Here is a 25,919-nt window from a genome sequence, read left to right on the forward strand (position 1 = left end):
AGAAATATATATATATATATATATATATATATATTTATTTATTTATTTATAAAAAATAAAATTATAAAAAAAAAACAGTTTCTCTAAACACTCTCTTTACCTTTAACAAATACTATTATTATGTGTATTTTTCTCTAGAAATAGGTCAGTTATGCACAAATCTCCCTGCCTGCCTGCATTTTTCTTCACTCATGCATATATTTCATTTTTCAAATAAAATAAATGGCCTTCAAATCAGCAACTGTGCAGTTTTATATAGCCTAGAAAGTTTAGAAATATTAAAAGTCTTCTGGAAAAAGTTCCTGGTGCTTAAAATAGTATCAACCGCCTATAAGCAATATTTCACATGGGCAGGGGTGCGAGTGAAGGGAACTCTCTAAGGTAGCCACAGGGAATAATAAGGATCAATTATTTTAAAATAAAACAAAACAAATAAAATAAAGGTATTAAAATTTCCAAGAAGCTTCCGGTCATAAAACCATCACATCAGGAATAAAAATGAAATTTTCCTGACATCTGATTGCAGCTAGAGACTATCTTAAACTAGCTTCTAGCTTGATAGTGTTAAACTTTGTATTTTGGGTTGCCAGGAGGAGGGAGGTATGGAGAAGGTGGCTGGGTGATGGACATCGGAGAGAGTATGTGCTATGGTGAGTGCCGTGAAGTATGTAAGCCTGACGATTCACAGACCTGTAACCCCTGGGGCTAATAATACATTATACGTTAATAAAAAAAAATAAAAAAAATTACTCTGTACTGTTTCTTACAGAGTAAGGTATGTTACAGTAATTGCTTGGGTTTTTAAAACTGAAATATAAATAGTTTAAGCTCATTGAAACTTCTAAGTAGCTTATATGTCAAGGTATTTAATCATGAAATTAATCATCCTTTATATCTTAATTATAACTTATTTGTATCTGTAAGCAATGATAGAATGAATAAAGGTAACCAAAATAAGTACACTTTGTTTCTACTGAAAATATAAAAAATGAACCAAATTAAAATAGCATTTCTGACTTGCCAGAGAGGAAAGACTAGCCTGTTTCTCTTTTATCACTTAAGAAGTACAGGATATGCATTTATTGAGTATCTATTATATGCCAAGGATTGTTTTACGTGATTCTGATGAAGTAAAATAAAAAAAAAATCCTTTTCTTATGAACAAGACCTTCTAAAATGAGAATCAGGCAATAATCATTGAAATCTAATTAATGAGTGCATCACATAGAATGTTAGAAGTTGGGTAAATATGATGAAAAAATACAGCAAGGCAAGGAGAATCAAGACTGCTGGGGGTAGAGGAGTTTGGTTGCTCTCAGATGGTATGTGACAAAAAGTTGAGTGTTTCTCCCACATACTGGTTACCGCAGCAGCACTTTTTTTTTTTTTTTTTTTAAAGATTTTATTTATTCGGGGCACCTGGATGGCTCAGTGGGCTAAAGCCCCTGCTTTCAGCTCAGGTCATAATCACAGGGTCCTGGAGTCGAGCCCTGCATCGGGCTCTCTGCTCAGTGGGGAGCCTGCTTCCTCCTCTCTCTGCCTGCCTTTCTGCCTACTTGTGGTCTCTGTCAAATAAATAAATAAAATCTTAAAAAAAAAAGATTTTATTTATTCATGAGAGACGAGAGAGAGGCAGAAGCAGAGGGAGAAAGTAGGCTCCCTGCTGAGCAGGGAGCCTAATGTGGGACTCGATCCCATGACCTGAGCCAAAGACAGACCTAAACCATCTGAGCCACCCAAGCACCCTCGCAGCAGCACTTTTAATGTGTCAAAGACCACTAAAGCCAAAGATGAAAAAAAATCATTGAACAAATCCTTATGTTAAATGAAACTTTCAAGCATTAATGTAATACTGTTTTCTCTTCAATATGTGATGGTATAAGAAAGATCCTGAGTAGAGGGGCAGCCTTGCAAGGACTATTTTAAAGAAGTAAGAAGCTATAATATTTGCCATTTTGATTTTTTTATTTTAATGGGGAAGATTTTTCTTCCCTGAAGTTGTTTTTGAATGGCAAATTGTTTTCATAATTAAACACTGAAGTTGTTTAAAAAAAAAAAAAAAAGGCTAGAGGTACTTGGGTAGCTCAGTCACTTAAGCCTCCAACTTCGGCTCAGGTGGTGATCCCAGGGTCCGGGATGGAGCCCTGCTTTAGGCTCCAAGCTCAGTGAGGTGTCTGCTTGAGGATTCTCTCTGCCCCTCCCCTTGCTTGTGCTCACATGTGTGCTCTCTTTCTCTCTCAAATAAATAAATAAAATTTTAGAAAAAAAGACTTAAAAATACCAGGAAGTGAGCCTGGTAGATAATCCTGGAAAAAAGCAAAGAGCATTCCTGATGGAGGGAATGGTCAGTGCAAAGACTTTTATGTATATGTCACCAAATAACATAAAAATACCCTCACTAAAATAAAATGTCCCAGGTTCTCACCAGTAGGCACCAGGATACTGAAGGGACCACCAACACATTACAAACGTTGGCATTTGTGAGAAATACCATCAAGAACATAGTCACGTTTAGGGTGCCTGGGTGGCTCAGTGGGTTAACCTCTGCCTTTGGCTCAGGTCATGATCTCAGGGTCCTGGGATCGAGCCCTGCATCGGGCTCTCAGCAGGGGGCCTGCTTCTCTCTCTCTCTCTGCCTGCCTCTCTGCCCACTTGTGATCTGTCAAATAAATAAATAAAATCTTTAAAAAAAAAGAGGATCATCATGTTTATATACACAGCTTCCAGTTTCAAAAATAAATTCCTTTGTATAATAGGATCTCCCAATATGATTGATTTTCTACTAGGCTTTAGGGCAATACTTCATACAGTTTTCCTCAACAGATAACTAAGTGCTTGTTGGTATAGAGAAATTATGAAAGTCATTGCCAGGGCAGTGATGAATAACCATGTGTAGCAGGGATACTTAGCTATAAGATTTAAGAAGCTTTTTCTTTTTCCTTAATTCTAAAGATGAAAAAAACTGACATTTCAGGGATCATAAGCACCTGATGTTCTGGAGCTAGAGTTTATCCTTGTAAGTTGCATTCATCTCATTATGAAAGTGACTACTTTGGAGAGCATGTTTGTTTCTCTGTCTGTTTTGTTTGTTTAATCACAGACATGTACGTCAAGTACCTATCCCCAGTTCTTAGGACAACCTTGCCAGAGGGAGGGATCCAAATGGAGTTGCTTTAGACCAATCCAGTATGATCTGTAATAATTTAAATGGGTATCTCCATTTGGGGGAGAATATTTTTGCATATGTTGTATATTTTTTATATATTGGATGTATTATTATCACATCAATTGGTTTTCTACTGGTTTAGTCTCTGCCCTCAGGAGAGGGAACACCCAAGAGAATAAACTCATCTCGAGTGGTAAACGGAGCCGTACAATATGCCACCAACCCAGAGTTTTAGGAGGGACACTTGGAGAACACCAAGGGACTCTAGGAGCAATTTGCTTTGATAATTTAGTATCAAGTTGTCCGCTTCTGCTCTGTAATTCCCTGAGGTATTCCTCAAGACATCCCCAAAGTTATAGATGGTCTCAGCCTCGTATTAGCTGTATTAGGAATAAAATGAGAAATCTATATCCGTGACTGGTGTGCCGTGGCCCCAGAGCAAGCTTTAGCAGTTATGACATGTCCAGGTAAGGAGAGAACAGGGAAATCCAGAACTACAGTCTGGAGGGACCCTTGACAAGTGTAACGAGGACAGATGTGTGGAACATGAAAGTACAACCAACTGTCTTCAGTTTACACATAATTATACATAATAATAAATTATACACAATTTATATATATTTATATATATCTATACATAATATGTATTTATAAATATATTTTTATAATTATGTATAAAAATTATACATAATAATAAAACATCTATAGTTTATACATAATTGAATGGAATGTTGACAAGTTTTAGCCAAGTGCTAATAAAGCAATGTCTAGTCAAATATGATTTTGCCTAATGTGTAGGTCATAATCCAATGTATAACTTATACTATGAAAATTATAAGATTTGTAAAAATTGGTTTGTAAATACAGTTCCTTAGAATAATAGGCTAAACCATATGGAATTGTGATTCTTAAGGTCAAAAATAGTTGAATGTCAATAATGTCATATAGTTCAACGTAATAAATTTCAAAAAAATAAGGATATTTGCTCTTTTCTATCTGTGATTACTTTGGTGTTATGCATTGGTTTTATGAAACTCAACATCAGTTCAAGATTATTTCTTCTAGAAAGTTTACACATAGAACAGATTCAATATCACTGTACGGAATCCTGAATGACTATATAGTCCTGAATGAGAGCAGAGATCACTTCTTTACAGAAACAAGACTATCTGGTCTCTACAATTTAAAGTCCACCTATAGTCTCCTTAAAAAACAGGTTGCTTCAACTGTTACCTTGATGCTTCTAATAGAACCACTAATGAATCTTAAATAATATAAAAACAGATAACATCGTATCTTAAATATTATAAATTCAGACAATATACCAAAGTCCATCAGATTTGAAGACTAATACAAAATTCACCGAATATGAGCACAAGACATAAAATTTTAATCCTCCAAATTATTATCCTAACTCTTTCCTTGAATTAGAGCAATGTTTATGTTTTACAAGATTAGTCAAAATAGAGGAAGTTATAATCTCTAGCAAACAGCCCCTTATTTTAGTGCCTTAAAGCAACGATGGTTAATCTCTCACTCAGGCTAATTCACCCTCATGTCAGCAGTGGCCTCTGCTCACAGTGTTAGTTAGGGACCCAGGCTAACACTGCACCATGGTCTCCTAGGGTCATTGTGTGGGAGCCAAGTACACTCTTGGGGGCTCACAGGTGCAATTAAATCTTCTTCTTGTTTGGCTCATATCAGTTCTGGCCACAGGTCATTGGCCAGAACTATTCCAATGGCTCACCACCCACAAGGGGAAGAGGAAGTGTAATTCTCCCATGTGTCTGGAAGGAGAGACACATATTTCATGAACAGCACTGATGGACTAACACTTTTACTGGAAGAAGAACAGGGAATCTTCCCTGTTTGGAAACAGATTTTATATCTCTGTGTGTGTGTACACACACATCATCTTTCATCGGAAGCCATTCTTTCAGTTCAAATCAAGTTTAAGGAGGAAGAACTAACAAATTCCTTTACTACAATTAGGATATCCTGCACTGAACACTAAACAAATCACCACACTTTGTTGCAAAAGATGATCAAATAATCCCTGATTAAACTTCAAAGTGGGCCCCCTACTCAGCTCCCAATGACCACAAACAAATATTCTTTTAGGAAGAGCCATCTATGAAGAGGAACTAAAAACAAATTTATTTTGTTGATCCATCTTTGAAAACACACTTGCTTGTGTTCTCAGTAAACACAACTTTGATGTTTTGTAAAATCTGATTGATTTTAGCTCTGCATACAGGCAAGCACAATACTTTGGTTTGAAGAAGAAAGTCCAAAAACAATTTTGAAAGCAAAGTTCACGGTGACCACTTTTCTTAACATAAATTCTCAGAACAGATAACAGTATCAAAACAGTCAAAAGAGATAACATTATATCTTGATGCATTAAATCCCCATAATATGCTCTCTAGTGAAAGGAAATAAAATTACTTGTAGTGCTTTGAGGCAAAAACTATTACCTTAAGTTATTTTCCTATTATGTACAAATGAATAGGAAAAAAATTACTCTGAATTTCCATTACGAGAGGACATTCTGTGAAATACCTGGAGCAAAAAGAAGTTATAATTTATAAATAGTGAGGGTTCAATCTAAAAGAGATCGAGAGAGAGAAAAAAAAGAAAGGAATCTTCCCGCATATTTTTTTAAAATTAAAATTAAGCTCTTCTTTTCTGGTTTAATAAGAGGAAAAATACAAATAGATTCTGCCTCAGTCCATACATCAAGACAATAGAAATCTGCAGTTCTAATTTAAGAAAAGACTTAAAATAATAGTAGTGTGAGTAGATTTAAGGAACATTTAATGCAGGACCTAGTTTTCAAGTCCATAGAACATGCAATATACTTGAAATTCTTGCACTCCATTTTTCCTAGACTTTTCACATGGTCTCTGGGTTTGGGATTAAGTTCTAGCAATATAAACAACCTGAATGTTTTCTTGTTTACCTTTTCTTTTATGTTTACTTTTTATTTCAACCGGATGAGATGCTAGGACATATAAGCATTCATAGCATTTCCGAAAAATATATGATAATATCTAGATGATAGCTTTAGGGTTTTATAGGATTCTTTGATTTGGGACGGTAGTTTGATACTAATTTCTTCAGAAACCCAGGAGGAAAAGAACAAGCATCTACTAAGCACTTAGCCACATCCCACACTCTACCCACTAAATCCTCATAAAGGAGTTTAAATCTCACTTTATTAGAACATGGAGATTCTGACAGAGTAGGGATTTTGGTGAACTTTGCAAAGCGAGTAAATAGTTAAGATAGTATTAAATCTCAGTTCTAAGGGCTCCAAAGCCCACGCCCTTTTTGGAAATCACAGAAATAATTTCCACTCATTTAAAGGAATGTTAAAACTTTAGGTCTCAAGAGATCACTGACTTGTACCATAGCACAATCAGTGACCAGACGAAATTCACAAAACCCTTTTCTATAGCTACATAGTAAAGATGGGTCAGATTTGGGTACTTATTTGTAATGTGTTGATATTACTTACCTATAAAATAATAAGAAAAAAATAGCAATACAATAATATATACCTAACTTTTTTAGGCACTTGGGAAGAAGCATAGCCCAAAAAAAAAAAAAAAAAAAAAAAAAAAAAGTTTACCAAAAAGCTTGGGTCATGGAGTCAAGCCATCTGTGTTGATGACTAATTCTACCACTTTAATGACTAATTCTACCACTTTTAAGCTTTATAACCTTAAGCAATCATTTTACCTCCCTGTGCTTCAGTTTCCTTATTAGCAATTATATTTAACAGCTGAGCTGTCTCATTTAATATTAAAAAAGAAATAAAGCATATTCTAGGAAAAAAGTACTTCCATTTTCACCATTCTGAAATCCTTTTTTTTTTTTTTTTTAGCATATATTTTGACTGGTAAGAGCCTCCTAACACTGGACCTGCAAAGGTTCATGGAATGCAATATAATCCTGGGATAGTCTAGAGACATAATTTGGGGTCTTGAGTCTACATAAAATTTCATAAAATTCCATAAAATTCACTGTCCATAAAATTCACTTAGAAATTAGACACATTACTGGTTGGTGTATAAGAGTTACTCTTGCCTCAAAGCATAATTTAAGTTTTACATTGTTATTTGTTCTTTTATTTATCTTTATTTTCCTTTCCAAATTCCTATTTACTAATACTAAATAGGTAATAACTTGCCCAGCTGAGACTCAACCTGGAATGAGAAGGACCTTTTGCTTCAGCACAACCAAGCAGAGTCAAATAAAGACTAGCAGATGAACCTCAAAGTCTGACCGCTCTGAGCTTTTCCCCACAGCACAGTGAGGGACACCACCCTCCCCACAGGATAGAAAAGAAGGGACCATTATATCTGCCTTATTTTAAGTGACACATCATGATACCGTTGGCATTGATTTTATTTTATTGTTACTCTTTAGGCAAAGAGTTATATGCACGGAAATATAAACCTGCAGAGTCTTACGATCACTGTATATTGTGCCCATAGTCCAACTTTAGTTATTCACCACTACTTGAGCATCTCAACAGAGAACGACAAAAATACACCAAGAAAAAATTTGAACTGAACAGTAATGCCACCCCCCACCCCCACCCGATGCTGGAAATCAAAGCAACAACTACAAAATCTGATACATGCTGTTTGAAGGTTAAAGAAAGGAAGGGAAGGGAGGGAGGGTGGAAGGGGGCAAAGAGAATGGAAAAAGGTAAAAGCAGGCTATTTTAGGAATTAATCAAAGACTAAGTGCCTTCTTAGTCAAAACTCCTTTTTCCATCTCTAGAAGAAAAGTAAAAGCCAACATTATAAAGATCAGTTAGGAAATGCATCACCTGTGGAGTCTTCCCGAAAAAGACATCAGTCTCAAATTAGTACCAATGAAGTTACTCCCAGACCTAATACAGCACTCATCATACAGGACTTAAGTAATTTTTAAATGAATGATTTAGGAATCAATTAGATGTTAAATAATCTCCCAGCTGGTCTCCATGCCTCCAGTCTTTTCCCTGTCCTGCCAATCTGACGCTGCCATTCCACAGCTCACCTCCCTCCCTCTCACTGTCCATACTCACCACGTATGCATGCCCAGCAGGACCCAGGATCAGGGCGGTCAACACTGCTCAACCCCATGCCCCGCCATGCACATAGCTTTCTGTCACTTGTGGTCCAAGGGCTCCTATTTCCATTAAAAACACTGACTGTTGGCCTTGGGAATTGTGCTTGAGGTGCCCAAAGGCCCATTTTAGAATATAACCACTCCATGGCACAATCCCAGAAAGCAAGATTTACACTTTTTTTTCCTATAGGAGTGACACTCCTGGAGCACAACCTCATGGGAATTCTTGCGACTTCTCTGATTTATGTTCCATTCCTTTTATCCCCAGTGTCTTTAGCCCATCTGATCACGATAATCATCCTTTCTTCAAAACCTCAACTCATCTGTCCCTCCAACAGACCCTACTGTGAATCAATGTATTTGAATACATTATTTGCTGAATAGTCCTTCATGGTCCCTGCATTTCACCCCAACCCCCTTAAATGAAGGTATTACACCAGGTTCCATGTTTAACTCTACTGTTGACTTACTTGACAAATCCCAATTAGGTGAATTTATTTGCACTCACAGCTTACACTGTCATTTATGTAGCGATGAACACCTCCCCATTATCTCTCCAGCTCCCATCCTTCTAACTTTGTTTACACTCACATTAGCCCCCTGATACCCAACACATCCTTCCATCACATGTTCAAAATGACATCTTCATTCCTCCCTCAGAATCTCTCATCTTCCTTTTGTAATTCCATCCAAAGCCAGAACCATGGAGGTCACCCTCCTTTTCTCTTTACTGCCCAAAGCTAATGGGTTACCAAGTCCTACTCCTTTGATCCCCCAAATAATTTTGAAACCCCTCCCTTCATCTCTGTCCCACTGCCACCACAGAGCCTTCATTCTGTACCACCTGGACTCCTCCACTAACCTCTCCTGAGTGATTTCCCTGCATCCAGCTTTGTTCCTAATCCATCTTCCTCAATGTTGACACGATCCCTCATTCCACTTACTTCCAATCCTTCAGAGTCTCCCTCAGGTTTTCAGAATAAAGGCTAACTGATTTCAAAGGGCAGCCGAGCCTTTCCTAGTCAAAGCCCTTTTCCCACAAGGAATAATAGAAAGTGGTCTGCTGCTACCTTTCTAGGACTCAGGCTGCAAATGCTCTACACTTGCCCATCCTGGACAGGAAAAAGGGCTGTCAAGTCCCAGCTCTTTCATAAAAGCGAGGCCTCCCCATCCCGATGGATAGGTCTGGAAAAGACCCACCAGCTAAACAGCATACGAAAACTGTCTTCCTCCATATTCTCAGGGCCCTGGGGCAAACTAAGTTCCGGGCAAAGTCTTGCAAGCCTTCCAGCACCACAGCTTCCCAACCCAAGGCAGTTTTCTGACTTAGACGTGAGGCCAACCCGCTGGCATGAGCATCTCCGTTAGCACGAACCCCTCCAGAGAGTAAAACAGATGACATTGGTAACGACGTGATGCTGGCCCGTCCACTCGCTGCAGCCGGCTGTCAGACAACACTGGCGTGCAAGGCAGGGTTGGGGGCGGGTCTGTGGGGGTGTCCGTCTCACATATAGACAGGAACACTCCAGACAGGGAACGTATACACCGATCAATACAAGACCTATGCAGAAATCACAGGCTTGTCAAACAAGGCCCGTAAACAGTAGAAAATGATGCATAATAAGGAGGCACTATTCTGTGCTTGTTTCAAAATTTCCCTTCTGACTTTTGTGGTCGCATTTTTCTTTTTATAACACCTGCCTCAGAGAGTGGTTTTATTGTATTATCCAGAATACCTAGGTAATCTTTATTTTCTAAATGGAAACATCATTTCCTCAGAAGAGGGTACATGGCTTAATAGGAAAAGATAATTAGTCATACAATTCTTGTTGAACATGTGCCTACTCTCCATTAAACTTTCAAAAATAATGAGACAAATAAACACTTTTACAGAAACTCATGTGTCTCCATGGAAAAAGGATTGAGGTCATTATTATTTCCCTTGAGGATTGCAGATCAACTATAATTATGTGTGACATTTTGAAACAATGCTGTCTTGCTTCAACTAACCATTTCTTCTGCAAATGTTTCAGATGGATCAGGTATACCAAAATATTTTATTCCCATACATTCATAAAAAATGATTTTTCCTTATTTCTAACCATATTTTCATTAAAATTAGTCCTTATTTCCATTTTTATTGGAAACAAAATATATTTTAATATTAACAAACCCAAAAATAAGGCCATATGTGATTAGATGTATATTTTTATACTCAACTGATCTGGTTGAAGAATATTTTTTTTTTAAGATTTTATTTATTTATTTGTCAGAGAGAGAGAGAGAGAGAGAGTGAGTGAGCACAGGCAGATAGAGTGGCAGGCAGAGGCAGAGCGAGAAGCAGGCTCCCTGCTGAGCAAGGAGCCCGAAGTGGGACTCGATCCCAGGACTCGGGGATCATGACCTGAGCCGAAGGCAGCTGCTTAACCAACTGAGCCACCCAGGCGTCCCTGGTTGAAGAATATTTTTAAAATATATAACAGACATTATTAGGCAAAATATTTTCATTCAGGGAAAGCATGTGTTTTAATATCACCTGGAAATTTAATGCTATATATTATTTTGCATATTTTATATTAGTTATATTTTTAATAGAATTTCAAGTTATCAAAAATATGTAGCATTTTTATTCATCAAGACTGAGAGCTAGACATAACCTTGTTGCTTCTGAACATGTAGGCGGTTTGTAAAGGTTACGGTATCTGGAATGGTTTAGGGACAGGAGGTAAGGAACACACGGTGAACAGTCACCCGGCCTGCACGTCCATCTGCATAAAGGTGACAACTAGAATGTATCTAGTTGTATTTTATTTAATTATACCCTTTCAGGAGTTATTTCAAAATAAAATGATCGAATAATCCCTCTTTCATCGCTGTAGACATTTTTAGTAGTATTTCTGTTTATAAAACCTTTGGCTCTGATCATCTATAGATCAGTTATAAATTGTACCTTTCTTTCTGTTGAATCTGTAACTCCATTCTGTCATCTCCCTAAACTGGATTATAAATAAGTAACAAAACAAACATCTGCTCAAACTGGTGGCTCCATTTCAATGGGCTCAACCGACCAGAGCAGCTGCAGCCCCCACTCCAGGAGGGCTCTCAGGAACTTTCTGCTCGTGGCCTTTACTCACACAAGCTTTCTACAGATGCGGTGGCCAGAAACCACATGTGACTCCAAAGGTTAGGCAAAAGCTCAAAGACTTATAATACGAAAAAAAAAATTTTTACTACTTTTCGGTATTTAAAAGCCTGAAAGCACAGTGACCCACCTCATATTTCTGTTTGAGAATCATGGAGATCAGGCATAGGAAAGCACATGAACTTGTTTTTCATGCTAAGTAAGCCAGGTAATGTAGGAATTTCACTTTATTTCAAAGGATGGTGTTCTGGTCCAAAATGTGTCCTCTAAAGGTGCATAAGTTGAAGCCCTAAACCCCCAGTGGGGATGGTCTTTGGAGATGGGGCCTTAAGCAGGTAATTAAGGTTAAGTGAGGTCATAAGACGGCATTCCTGAGTCTACAGGGCTGATTGACATCCTTATAAGAAGAGGAAGAGCCACCAGAGTGCTTTCTCCAGGCAGGTACACAGAGAAAAGAACATGTAAAGGCCACAGGGAGAAGGCAGCATCCGTAAGCTAAGGAGAGAGATCTGACCAGAAACTAACCTTGCTGGCATCTTGACTATGAACACTTAACTGATAATATTTCTGGGCCTGTAAATATGAAATCCAAATGTAATTTCCAAAGTATAAAATTTCAAAAACAAGATTAAAATTTTAAACTTTCTAAAACTTTATGTGTCAAAATTCTAATGTTCATTTCTATATGTATAGCTGTATAAGATGGGGAAGACCGTATCTTTTTAACACATGAAATCTGTACACAGGGCACTTGGCCGTAACTCATAAAGCTTTGGGCACATATGCATACATACCTGTGTGTACTTGCACACATTTACAGGGATATAAGAAAGAAGGAAATAATTCAATATAGTAAAAAGATTCAATATTATATGATACATTCACTTTTCCATGCTATTGACATTTTGACATAAGTATTTTTCTATTCTGTTTCTCTTTGTGGAATAACATTTGCCTTTGCCCTTAAGGAAAAAAGAAAAAAAGAAAAAAAGAAATGAAACAAAAGAAAAAGGAAGAAGAAATAGCAAGGAAAATATTTTAAATTACATCTTTTTTTCATTATAAATTAGCCTCAGCACCTGGTACATAGGGGTGTTTAGCAAGTATCTGTTACCTGAATTACACTTAACATACAGCAAATTCACACCAAACATAAATCTTAAAAATCTTAAATAACATCTATTTTTAAAAATGTCAAGAAAGATGAAAAATAATGTTTATGGAATTAGCTCAAGAGGAGTGTTTTTTGCACACTCCTTCACTCTTACCTCTTCCTTTGTCTTTTTGGATATCACTCGGAGCCAGTCTCCAATCATGCTGAGGACAGCAGCAAAGTAAGCAAGTCCTACAAGGATCCAAAACCAGACGACAGGCTTGTAAAAGTCTAGGTATTCAATATCTGATCCACCTGTGTGGGAAAACAAAGAACGAAATCACTTCATATTCTTATGAAAGTGAACAATATGGATAAACTTGTTAAAAGTATCTGTTGAATTGTGGCTACGCAACGGAAATCCTGTCGATCGGTCCACATAATTTTCTTCATATGCATTCTTTCCTGTCCTTATCTATTTTTCAAGAAACGGTCACTATTTTTAAGTTTTTATTTTAATTCCCAGTTAGTTAACATCCAAGTGTTATATTCAGTCATTAGGTTCTTTTTTTTTTTTTTTTTTAAAGATTTTATTTATTTATTTGAGAGCGAGACAGTGAGAGAGAGCATGAGCGAGGAGAAGGTCAGAGAGAGAAGCAGACTCCCCATGGAGCTGGGAGCCCGATGTGGGACTTGATCCCGGGACCCCAGGATCATGACCTGAACTGAAGGCAGTCGTCCAACCAACTGAGCCACCCAGGCGTCCCAAGTCACTAGGTTCTTAATGAAACCTTTCATTACATCTCCAGGTCATCAAGAGTTTCCTTTGTTCTGTTTTTGTTTGTTTGTTTTAAGATTTTATTTATCTATTTGACAGACAGAGATCACAAGCAGGCAGAGAGGCAGGGAGAGAGAGAGGGGGAAGCAGGCTCCCTGCTGAGCAGAGAGCCCGATGCAGGGCTCGATCCCAGGACCCTGAGATCATAACCCGAACTGAAGGCAGAGGCTTTAACCCACAGAGCCACCCAGGTGCCCCTAAATAAACCTTTCTCAGATGCTTTCTCTTTTTTTTTTTAAAGATTATTTATTTATTTATTTATTTGACAGATAGAGATCACAAGTAGGCAGAGAGGCAGGCAGAGAGAGGGAGGGGGAAGCAGGCTCCCCACTGAGCAGAGAGCCCTATGTGGGGCTTGATCCCAGGACCCTGGGATCATGACCTGAGCTGAAGGCAGAGGCTTTAACCCACTGAGCCACCCAGGCGCCCCTGTTCTGTTTTTTTTTAAATTATAATCTGCCTCAACTAGCCTAGTACTTAAGTATTCCAAGTGTACTCATTTCTCTACTCTAACAAGTAAAAGACAGAAATGACACTTTTTTGGGTATGCATTTAACTTCTCATATTTACATTACTGCCAATCATCAATTCATGCAAACCAATCAAAAGTCAACCTGGTCAGAAAGTGGTTCTTATTCTAAAATCACCAATACAAGGGATTGATAACAAATGCCTGAGGCAATGCCTTGGTGGGCTAATCGGAACAAACAGTAATTTGCAGGTAATACTGCCATCCATTAGTTTCTGACTTTTCAGAGGAATTCCTATGTATGTCACATATTTAAATCCTTGGCTCTCAAGAAAAAAATTAGCCAAGGAGCTCTTCTGCTTTACTCTAACCTTTGCTACTTCTCCATCCATCTGATACAGAAACTACACCTATGAGAATCTGAATACATTTCAGCACATCCCTACCTCAGCACATATTAATGGGACACTTAGTAACTCCCCAGCACTGCAACAGTTACTTCTCTTCAGAAGAGAGAGAACAAGTGTCTCTCTTGAGAAATTCATAATTTACCCTGAAAAAGCCTCACACAGACAATTGTTCATAATGGGGTGGATCAAGTGACGACAAGAAAGAATTTAAAAAAGTGCTTACAAGAGGACATGGAAAAAATGATTTGTTTTTACTTCTGAAAGGGGAAAGGTGAGAAGAAAGGGAGTCTTCAGTAATAAAGATCAAAACAGAGAAAAATCCTGTGTAAAAATATACGACATATTCAAAGGACTTTGGGTAGCTAATGTTACATATGGATGGGGGCCAGGGAGCAGATGGGTAGAAGAGAGGAATCTAGAAAAAACGAGTTGTATCAGGTTGTAAAAACTTGCTCCTGATGAGATGGGCCATAGGTAGAGTTTCCAGGTGGTAAGTCTTCTGTTCATGTTTGACTGTATACGTGGGAAGACCCAGCAGCAGAGAAGCAAGGTTGATAAGGAAGTCCCATGAGAAACTTTTGTTCTGAACTAGCCAAGGGTTTACTGTGCCTGAGTTAGGGCTGGATGGAAAAGAAAAGGCAGTAGAGGCAGCATTATCAAGGAAAGGCTCTAGGATGACCAGAGTCCCTCTGTCCCTCCTCCCAACAGAGGAGAGGATACTAGCAACTGAACAGGAAACACAGGGGGAAGGAACAGTGACTAAAAAAAGGGGAGGGAAGGGGGCCTGGCCGGCTCAGTCAGAAGAATACTGACTCTTGATCTCGGGGTTGTAGGGTCAAGCCCCACTTTAGGTATAGAGATTAATAAAATAAGTAAACTTAAAAAAAAGTAATTGAAACTGCTACATGATAGGTTTAAAGTGCTTGAGGACCAGCAAATGGAGGTAGGCAGCAGGATCCTTAAATAAAGATCTAATGCCTAATGGGGCAGAGTGAGAGATAAGGACTGTAGTAAGAACAACGCAGAGATGTGATGCTGAGAGGGGTCAGGGATGTACTCAGTTCACAAAGATCCAATCCACACATTCAGAAGAACATTATACATTAATAGCAAGTATACATTAAAGTCAGACACAAAATACTGAATGTAACATGACTATAAATTAGACTTTCAGTTGCCCGCAATGACATTTTCAAATATCAAAGGGTCAGGGTAAAAAGAGAACATTTTTCTATCAGGCAAGTAATATGAACAGACCAAGGTTCAGCTTGCTTTTGAGACAAAAAATAATTTTAGAAACACAGTTTCCAAAGTAAGTAATGTTACTTTCAAAATATTGTAGAAAAAAGTATCATTTCTGGGAAGGATTGTGGAGGCCAGACGCATCTCGTGATGGTTAAGACTTGGCCCAGGGGGGTAAGCAGCTCTACAAATTCACAGAAGTGATTTAAGAAGCGTGTGTGGAAACTTGTTATATGATAGGCTCGCTAGCAAATTCCATTTTTCAAATGTTTCCATCTCAGTGGAACCCAAATGACATTTTCCCCCAAGTACTTTCTCTTTCAAAACCAGAAAATCTTCATCCAAATAGTTGTGACTCACTTAACACTTAAGTTCACCAACATGTTGATTTTAAAAGTTAGTTCATCCTCAAGATGACTTTTTAGGTCTTCTTTCTTGTAAACAGGATGTCACGGTTTGAAAAGAGTAAATTAGCTTAATCACCCCAAGGTTTATATTTGGGTAAAATGCTCATCCCACAAGTTTCAGTGGATTCTTAGCCTGAGCATTCGGGCCGGGAATGTTTCCCATTCTGCACTGCCGCTCTTAGGATAAAATACCGGCCACAGAAGGATTTGGGAAAAACTAATGTACACAGGAATGCTGTCCAACAACTCACTAGTCCTATTCGCTTTCTGATAGCCAAGATTTATGAATTAACTTCTGCATTATTTCATCCACTTGATCTAAGAATCCAAATTTAAATATCTGTAATATTACGATAACTCACTTAAAGAGGAGCTGTTAGTCTTATTTTTAAATCAGGAAATGTCAACAAAAATTTTTCTGGCTATCATAAGCACCAATTTTAGTCTAGCAAAATTCAGGAAATCTGAACATGCGGGGGGTCTCTCACTGATTAAGAACCTAGGGTAATTTCTCTGTCCTGGATTCACGTACTGTGCCCCCCACCCCCATCTCCATTTGGCTACTCCATCATTTTCCCCTCCTTGCACAGACTCCTGAGATGGAGCCTGCAGGATGCTACGACCCATACTCCCCTCCGGGGCTCCTTACCCACTTGGTAGGATCGGTCACCTCATGGCTGTTTGCTGCTACTGAAAATATACACACAAGTCCTCTCTATCTCCAGACCTTTCTAGCTAATCCTTATAGGAGAACAGACAGATGGTAATAAAAATAGCAAAGAGGGGTGGAGGTATAAAGTTTTCAGGAATCTTACAAACTGTTCAAACAGTCGTTAAAATAAATCTCTTCTTGATGCTCATGGTACGTGATAGCGCCATTTTTCTCTGGCTTTCTCCTTAGTGCTTAAGTAAACAGATTAGCCAGAATCTAATCTGATCTAGCAGATTAAACTTCTAAAAATGTAGCTTGAGAAAGGTTTATTATTATTATTATTATTATATTACTTATGGCATTATGGCAAGGAACCCATTTTGGCAATAGTGGGTTTCCTAAACATTTACTTGGAACAATCCCTCTATCTAGCATTAACAAAACCATCTCCTACCTGGCCCCCAAAGAATCACTAATTAGGGGGCAGAACAACCCAGGAGGCTACAGCAGGCACATACAAGTTTTTTAGATAAAGGGCCGTCTCGTCCTATAAGCCCAGTCTATGCTCATTTCAGCTGATTTCCAAAATATTAAAAACCTGATTGAGAGAAAAGACTGACTTACCTCCCAAATGAAATCATTCCACCCTAAAGCCCTGGGGGTCAAGTGTTGAGGGGAGTTGTATCCCAGTCCTCACATTTCCATTGATTTAGGTCCTGGCTATTAGTAAGACCACTCACTATAGATTGAAGCCACATCTCCAGCTGCCTTTGTCAGTAATCAAGCTGGTAGCCCATTGCCATCCCTCTCATAGTCTTTTCAGAACTCGGGAGTAGAAGACCATTTTTGTGTTGGCTCCTAGAAATCCCAACAGGAAGTGGCTCCACTTACAACAGAGAAGCCATCATCCCGTAGGGAGAAGAACATGTGTCAGGCCACACAGGAAAGGAGGCAGCAGAACTAGAATTCAAACCCAGGGCTCCCTGGCTCCAAACCACAGGCTTTTTCTCATTGACCAGGTTGTGCATGTCACCTGTGATCTCCGCGGCTGTCCTTCCTGTCATTTATCCACCAGCCCTTTGTGTCCACACTGCATGTAGACACTTCAGCTAGGGCTAGAAATTCGAAAACAAGGGATGCCTCTTCCCCTCCTTCCCCCAATGGCCTTACCTAGAAGCAAGGTGGGTCTGAAGGTAAGTACTACTCAACACGGGACGGGTGGGGCTAGGTAGCGAGCGAGCGAGCGAGAGAGAATGAGAATGAGAGAGATAGGTAGATAGGTAGATAAGGGGCCAAGGGAGGCTCATAAAATTCAAAATGGGGGAGATGAAACCAGAGATAAGGGAGCAAACCAGACCATCCTGTCCTAGGTGTCAGGGGTGAGGTCTTGTTGTAACAGCTACTTGTGATCAAGAATTACCAGACCAGAAAAAAGAAATAAGCCACTGAAGGTGTTATCACTAGTCCTTACTCAATGGTGCTATCACTGGAGATGTTAAACAGATTTCAGTTCTCCGGCTAGCTTTCTATAAAAGCCCAACCCTAACAAGCCCTCAGTGGCAACCCTGTTGGGACCCCCTCAGTCCTGAGAGCTTTTTTTCCTGTATCCTTGCTTAATAAGCTTCTATCACTTTACTCACTCTCTGTTGTCCATGAGAGTCATTCTTTGACTCCGTGAGACAAGAATCTCGCTCTCCTGCATCATTTTGGTGCCAAAATCCGGGATCACTCCCATCGAAGCGTGAGTAAAAGCGGACGCTTTCTTTTCTTTCCTGGGAGAAAAGTCTCTCCCACAGATGACCTCTTTTAAAAAACAACAAAACCGGGCACCCCTTGGCCAGTTAAAGGCAAATAGCAGGCCGCTGGTCTTAAAGTCTCAGATGATAGGCTTCTGGAGAAAGGTTTGATCAATTCCCTTTTCTCTTAAGAAGGGAATGTTTGCCTAACCCCACCCAGCTCTGCTTGCTGTTCATTGGCTTTTCTTAAATGGCTTTCTCTGACCTCAGGGACTTGGCCACAGGTCCTTCCAATCGCTGCTGATCAGCGTGCCCTTAGAGTCAGGGATTCATTTTAGGAAGAGTGTTGCTTAGTTCGATGTTAGAGTTTTTCCATTTAAAAGTGTCTTGTGAGAACTTGGTTCAGGATGGACAGGAAGAGTGCTCAAGGGATAAGGTGAGGCACTATAATTGAAATTGGCTTATAATCAGCCAGACTCATAAGGCACCATGCGCTAGGAATGCAAGCGAATTTACATGATCAAGCATTGAGGGCTCATGCAGAGAGCTCCAAAGACGGAGGTCATTATAAGGATTCCCTACTTTGTTTAAGGTTCATCTGGGGAGCTGGGAGTGCAGGTGAGGACGGGCGATCCAGGGCTCTGAGCCTGCCCTTTGGTTACCATGAGTGATCTCTTGGGGGCTCTGAGACAAATAAAAGGATAGAGACCTGGCCCTGGAGGGGGTCACACCCCTGGGAAGCCTCATCCATAAACAGCACATGCCTCCCCACTGAGAGACTGTAGCTGTTTCAGTCACATTCTTAGCCTTCTAAAAAGAATATCAAAGCTTAAACTGTTAACCTTGCCAAACCCTTATGATTAGACCAGGTTTTTCTTGGAGTGGGGGGAATTCAGAGAAGAGGAGGATCTGGTGATGGACCATGAATGGGTAAGAGTGGCTACTCGGGCTGGCCCGAGCCCTCCTCAACCAAGATGGTAGGCTACTCTACTGACTCCAACTGGGATCGTGAGATGGGAAACCAACCAGCCTCCGCAGGAACCTCTCTGGATTGGGTACTGCAAAATTGGTAATCTCCCCTTGTCAAGCTTTTCTAATGTTTTCCATGGGTTAAACACTGTGGGTTCTTTAAGGCAAGGTAAAATAAGGTGTGGTCTCCTCTTCAGTTCCCAAGGACTCTCCCTGGGGTGCCTTTTAACCCCCTGGAGACAATTTGGATTGCAAATTTAGGAAAAAGATGAGCCACTGTAATGCTCAGTGCATGGGCTCAGGGGGATTATATCAGGTCTCTTCTGTGGGGAAACAGGGCAAATAGCGGAGGTACCCTTGGTCCATCCAGGCTCTTAGGGCTCTAAATCAGGACCCAGACCTAAGGGCGTCTCGCAGAACATGTTTGGGGGTAACCAGACCAGTATCCTCCTTGTGGCCTATTGGACAATTCACTAAATAGTCCTCCTCCCAGTAACTCTGGTTTGCTGGAGGAAACACAGCCCCTCACCCTCCCAGCAGAGGGGACACTGACTCTCACTCTCACGGTCTCTCACTGTCCCCCCTAACAGATGTGGGGGCTTCTCCCTCACTCATTTCCCAGGTTAATGGCTATGAGTGGAGCCAGCTGTGGTTAACAGTCTACCTCAGGATGGGGACTTTAAGGAATGTTCCCTAGCAGCTGCCAAAACTCCCTTCATTTCGGGGAGATTCCCTGTCTTCTCTGGCCTGACATGGACTGCCTAATCCCACTTGGTGGGAAAACATGGAGTTTGCTCATCTGTCCAAGTGGATGAGCTTCAGAACTGGGAACCCTTTTTCTCTGCCTTCTGGCTGCCCTTTGCCTCTCCAGTCTCCCCCTCCCTCTCCCCCTTTTTCCTTAGCACCTTGGGTGTGGTCTGCGTACTGCTCCTTCCAGATTTCCCTACCAGGGTCTCGGTAAAATTGACAATGGGGAACAAACAGACTTTTAAAAATGGACCCGGGTGTGGGACGCCTGGGTGGCGCAGTGGGTTAAAGCCTCCGCCTTCAGCTCAGGTCATGATCTCAGGGTCCTGGGATCGAGCCCTGCATCAGGCTCTCTGCTCAGCAGGGAGCCTGCTTCCTCCTCTCTCTCTGCCTGCCTCTCTGCCTACCTGTGATCTCTGTCAAATGAACAAAATCTTTAAAAAAGAAAGAAAAAAAAATGGGCCCAGGTGGAACACAACTTGGTATTTAAACTAATTTCAGTTTGTTGCTTTAATTTAAATAGACATTTCTTTAAGATTATCAGCATTAAATACGAAACATCTATTCCACCAAAATCTGTTGAAGGTCAAATAAGATCATGCTGTCTCTGCCACAATTTGTTAGCAAAAATGATGCTTAATTGTTCTCCCAAGTTTTCATGGGTAATTGTTAAGATCGTTTTCAAAGTCTTTAATAACCTGAAACCTTAAAGTTTGGTTCGGATGACAAATGGCATTAAAATCATTGGAGATCTAGGTCTTTTCCAAATAGGATCAAGTGATCAATCACGGATTACCAGACATAGGTTTGTGCTTTTGACTACTTATCGCAAAAAAACTAAGGATATTTAAGTCTGTTGGTAAACAGGCTTTGTGTTTACCTGAATCACAAATTTGCTGTCTAAAGTTTGGTGCAACAGTTCACAACTGGTGACTACTTAGTTTTCACTGGAGACTAAGATGTCTAAGAATGCAAAATTCTGCTAAATGTAATTAAAACTAATAGACATAAGGAAAACAACTCTGCATGTAGAAAAGTAGGAGATATGTAAGAAAGATAGAAGGAATGGGAATATATTTTTTTGAAGGTAAAAGAAGGTAATTTTGTCCTAAATGAGACAGGTTGTTTGAAGAGAAATGTCTTGGGACAAAATCTGAATGCAAAGGAAAGTTATAGGTTTGTGAAGGGTAATTTTTGGAGAGGAATTTTAAATGTGGTCAGGATGGACTGAGATTGAAATAAATGGATTTTAAAGTACACGTCTATAAGATTAAAAGTCTGCTTTCTCTCAGTTCAAAAGACAGAGTTTTCTTGAATTAATTGATCTATTAAAAAAAAATAAACAGCTGTTTTCTCTTTGCCTGTCCAGAAAAAACAGTTGTTTTGCCTTTATCAGGTTTTTGAGGATCCCTAAACCTATTTAGGCATGTGCTTTAAAACTTTCTAAGGTTTTAACTTTTCCAAGATTTAAATTGTAAATGAAGTCTCTTTAACTCATTAGGCCCTTTATTTGTTATGATAAGTTACTCTGGAAGAATTGTTAAACAAATGATAGGCCTTAGGTTTTACTGTTCCAGTAAATGCTATAACTATTCTAGAGATGATAAGCAATTCTTAAAGTTTTAATCTTTAACCATATCCATTTTGAATTTTTGTCATTTATAATTGTTCTTATTCTCTTGCAAGAAGAGGTCCATCTTCAAGAAGATTCATATAAAGGATTTTTAGGACAAATATAGGTATTTGGTATCTTTAAAAGAGAAATAGGTAAGAATTTCTAGAACTAAGGCTGCATTCAAACTAAACAAGAATTAGTAACGCAGGACTAAATGAACTAAAAGTTGATTATAGTTTTGTGACTCTTATTTGAAACACTGCTGGTTCTCTAATGTTTGCTCTCCCACATGAAGGAAACTGTCTCTCAAGGTATCTATGACTTACAAAAGTGGGATAAAGTATTCATGTGTACACAATAGCATTAAAGCATTTAACATTTCTACCTAAATCCTCTGAAATTCAGAAGGTCTCAATAAGCTTTCTTCCATTGCAAACATAATCATTTGCATAAGTTCAATAAGAATTTGTTCTCCTTGTAACAGGGCACCATTGGAAACATGGGTTATTTTACCAAGGCTTTGACTGGAATGTCATGTTTGAGAAAGACGTGCATAGACTCAGATAGGATCAGACAGCTCTAAGGAGCTAAAGTTGACTTTATGAAACCTGGAGCCATAAAGCCTCTTGGAACTTTAGGCCTGATACCTTGCTTACAGAGTTCCCAGCAGCCTCACCAGGTGAGTAAAGAATGTCACTTCCTGTAAGGTGCAGGAACCTCAGGATACTTTGTGGACCTCCAGAAGAGGAATCCGCCCACATCTACAGGTACTGCAGGTGTGTCTGATGGCAAGTACTTGGCTTGGCTTCTGGCCTGGAGAGGCTACTCAAAGTTCAACCTAGAGATTCCTTAAAAAAGTTCCAGCAAATCAGATTCAAAAAGATGATAACTCTGTATGATCTTTCATTATTCTTGCTGAGCTTATGTAAATCATTAGGCCAAGTTTATCAAAACTGGACTTGTTTTACAAACATATTAGTCCTGATTTGGCTACCTCTGATTAAAAATGATGGTTACTATAGAGGGAGAAATCATGTTTCAATAACATACCTTTGTGGATGTTAAATTTTAGCTCTGATTGTCTTTGAATGCTGTTTACCTAAGCTAGACAACTTGAGGTAAACCTCAGAGAAATTGCCAAAATAGCTCATATAGACAATCTTCGTGCTTTTTATTCTGGGGGGGATAACAACGGGACCCCAGAGGCATATGATTATTTGAACTAAAAAAAAAAATGGAATTATTCCCCAGCATTTATGTAACTCAGCTAGCCTTTTTACCAGTTCTGTGTGGCTGGGATAATGAAGTTGCTCCTTTAAAATAAGAAGGTGCCCCACTGCATGGGGTTAATTATGGACTTATGGAAATGACGACCCCACTTTCTTTATGATTCTACTGGATAATGCACTTGGGGATGCCCTTATCTCCCGAGACAAGTTTTCTTCCACTTGCCAGTGATTCCTTGTAACTAGAGGACTGCTCAGGCTAGACCTCAAAGAGAATTTCTTGACAGTTTTATTCCTTAGTCATGGATATCCTGGAAGCCACCTCTGCTGAGGTACAATTACAAACAAAGACTTTAGCCAAGCATCGAAGAGCCCTCCTGGTAAAAAGAGCCTCGAAGCTCACTGTGGGACAGGACTACAACATAAAATAAGCAAAACAGTATGCTTGCTCGGCCAGACTCTAAATGATATTTCCCAGGCACTAGACGAACTCAGCCAAAACTTAGGTGAAGTCGGAGAGGGGCTTCCTGAGACTGTGCCACTACTGTCTGTCTACTATTGCTACACCATTTGGGGTGTGAGGAATTTCTTCACATGTGGTTTTCACATTACAGATAACTCCCACAAGGTGTCCCAATTAATAGGGGACATTTGTGATCAATTAAATAAGATCAAAATATCCACTGATCTATTTGACAAAGTTAGTAAGGGATGTATTCATAATTTGGGGGCATAATAACTTGTTTTATGTTTATTGTTTTGCTTGTGCTGATGCATGTCCCCTTTGCTGTCCATGACCCACTGGAGCCATACCATGGGCCCCTAGACTGACCCCTGGATATATTCTAACTGCCACACAGGCTGCCGGCCCATTTCAGCAGGAAGCAGCCAGAGCGGTCATCATGCCATCCCTAGGGTTACTGTTCCAGGGGGAGGAATAAGTAAGGGACATCGGGGCTAGGTAGGGAGAATGTAGGAGCCAATGGGATCAGACTCACAAAATTCAAAATGGGAGGAGATGAAAAGAAACCAGAGATAAGGAAACCAATCAGACCATTCTACCCTAGGTGTCAGAGTTCCCATAACCCCTCTGACTCCTGAGAGTCTTTTCCTGTATCCTTAATAAACTTCTATCACTTTACTCACGATCCATTGTCTGCGAGGTTCCTTCTTCAACAAGAAGAATGGTTCTTGAGACAAGACCCTCGCTCTCCTGCACTGCTGTTTTATCAGGAGCCTTCTTACCTTGCTTCTGTCCTCATTGCAACAGCTCCTAGAGGTTGGCCCTATTCTGCACCGAAAAACTTGAGTATGCAATGCCCTCTCCGACTTTTAATTTTCTTTCCCTGAGATGCTTCTGAACCACAGAATATTTATAAAGAAAGAAAAAGAAGATATATTCTAGATTTAAAGAATCATCTGGCTATTCTGAACTAAAATCATCAATGCCATGCCCCCATCCTCTGGTTTAAAATGATATTTGTATTATAGAATATAGATACAGACATAGAACTTTGTTTTAAAGAAAGTGGGCATCATTTCTTTATACTGGTCTTTAAGTATTTTAGTTTAGATATCAAATATTGATTTTAATTTTTTTGTTTAGCTTTACTTTTATTAAATAAAACTATTTTGCCTTAATATAAAGGGGGGGGCTTATTTTCTGCTTTAGCATGCTTATCTTTTTTATAGCAAAGCAATTTAACTGAATGAAGAGTTTTTTCAGGGCTTCAAGACCCAAGAGGCTCTTTCAATAATGTAAATTCTGCTTTCTTTCTTACAAATGGAAGGTATGGTTTCAGTATTAAACTGTAGCTCACCTACTAAACTAAACTTCTCATATGCTATTGTCAGAAAAACAAAAGGCAAAAAAATGGTAACTAAACCTCTCTAGTATTTGAACCTATATTTTTTTGGATTTTTAATTTCAGCATTCAACATGTTGTCCACTGCCTGCTAGGTACTTGTCTAAATTAAGGAAAACAGCCATTAGAAGAGCTAGGGTTTCATGATCACAAAGAAAAATAAAAATATTCTCACTCACTCATCCTTTACAAGGATGGAAACCTATAGTATTTAAGATGTGCATAATTGTTATACTTAGAAATTACCGTTTAAAGTCTCAATATAGAGCAATTTGGAGCCTTTTTCATTATACTTAGTACAATTTACTGCCTGTCTCACTAAGCCATAACTATCAATCACTGAATGTTTTCCTTCTCATTTTTTTCCTACACATTTCCACAATGCTTCTAAGGATTAATTCTGAATCTGAAAAGTTAAATAACTTCTTAGTTTGTCCCCAGGTCCTAGGACTTCTGGACCATTTGGATCAAATCCCATTTTATTAATCATGCAGACACTCTCTATTCTGTTGTGAGTTCTCTGAGAGTCACTGACTCGATCAGCAGGCGGCCAGGCTCTCTGCAGTAGTTTCCTGGATTATAAAACAGAATGACTACCAGGAAGAGAAGAAAAATTCCCTACTGAATTTAATTTTTGCTCCCAGATTTCAAACATTCTGTCCCAAAGGAAAAGGAACTAGAGAAGTCATTATCACTAAGTGCTAAGCACAGTATCTAATAGGCAATATATGCTCGCTAAATATCTGAATAAACAGGAGACTGATGAATATTATACATCTCCCTGGGAGTCACATAAACCCTCCCTTTCTGATAAAAGTGATTTTTCTGAGACATTGGGTGGTGGGGTGACTGTTCCCCTGTAAACCTCACTCTTCATCAGCTACTTTCCTTCTTATCTGTTGAATTTCTGGCAAATTTTTACCATTATTGACCAGCTCAATCACAGCAAGTTTAAGAACTGGCCACTGACACAGTTGCAAAACCTTCAGGCAACACCAGGAACTGTTTTCTAGAGGGTCTCTGCTAGTACCGGTTTGAACCAAAACACCTGCCACGATTTTCCAACAGAGATTTATATGTTTTCATGATAAAATTCCCCTCCATTAAGCAAGCTCTGAGCACTCCACTGAATGAGTCATGTTTTCAGTTGTAGGGAAAAGCAATAGTCTGCTTACTAAAATCTTCCTTTCCGATAATGACTTTGAAACATAATTC

General features: G+C 39.3%; 1 protein-coding gene across 5 annotated transcripts in view; it reads right to left on the reverse strand.

Moving 5' to 3' along the window:
- KCNK2 (potassium two pore domain channel subfamily K member 2) overlaps positions 1-25,919 on the reverse strand; it is a 218,985-nt gene that overhangs the window by 35,588 nt on the left and 157,478 nt on the right. For all 5 annotated transcript variants that reach the window (XM_032862738.1, XM_032862739.1, XM_032862741.1 and 2 more), the window contains exon 6: positions 12,704-12,843. In XM_032862738.1, the coding sequence (XP_032718629.1) occupies positions 12,704-12,843 (140 nt within the window). The remainder of the gene's footprint in view (positions 1-12,703; positions 12,844-25,919) is intronic.

This window comes from Lontra canadensis, unplaced genomic scaffold (genome assembly GCF_010015895.1).
Source record: "Lontra canadensis isolate GAN:19392208 unplaced genomic scaffold, GSC_riverotter_1.0 scaffold24, whole genome shotgun sequence".
Classification (NCBI taxonomy): domain Eukaryota; kingdom Metazoa; phylum Chordata; class Mammalia; order Carnivora; family Mustelidae; genus Lontra; species Lontra canadensis.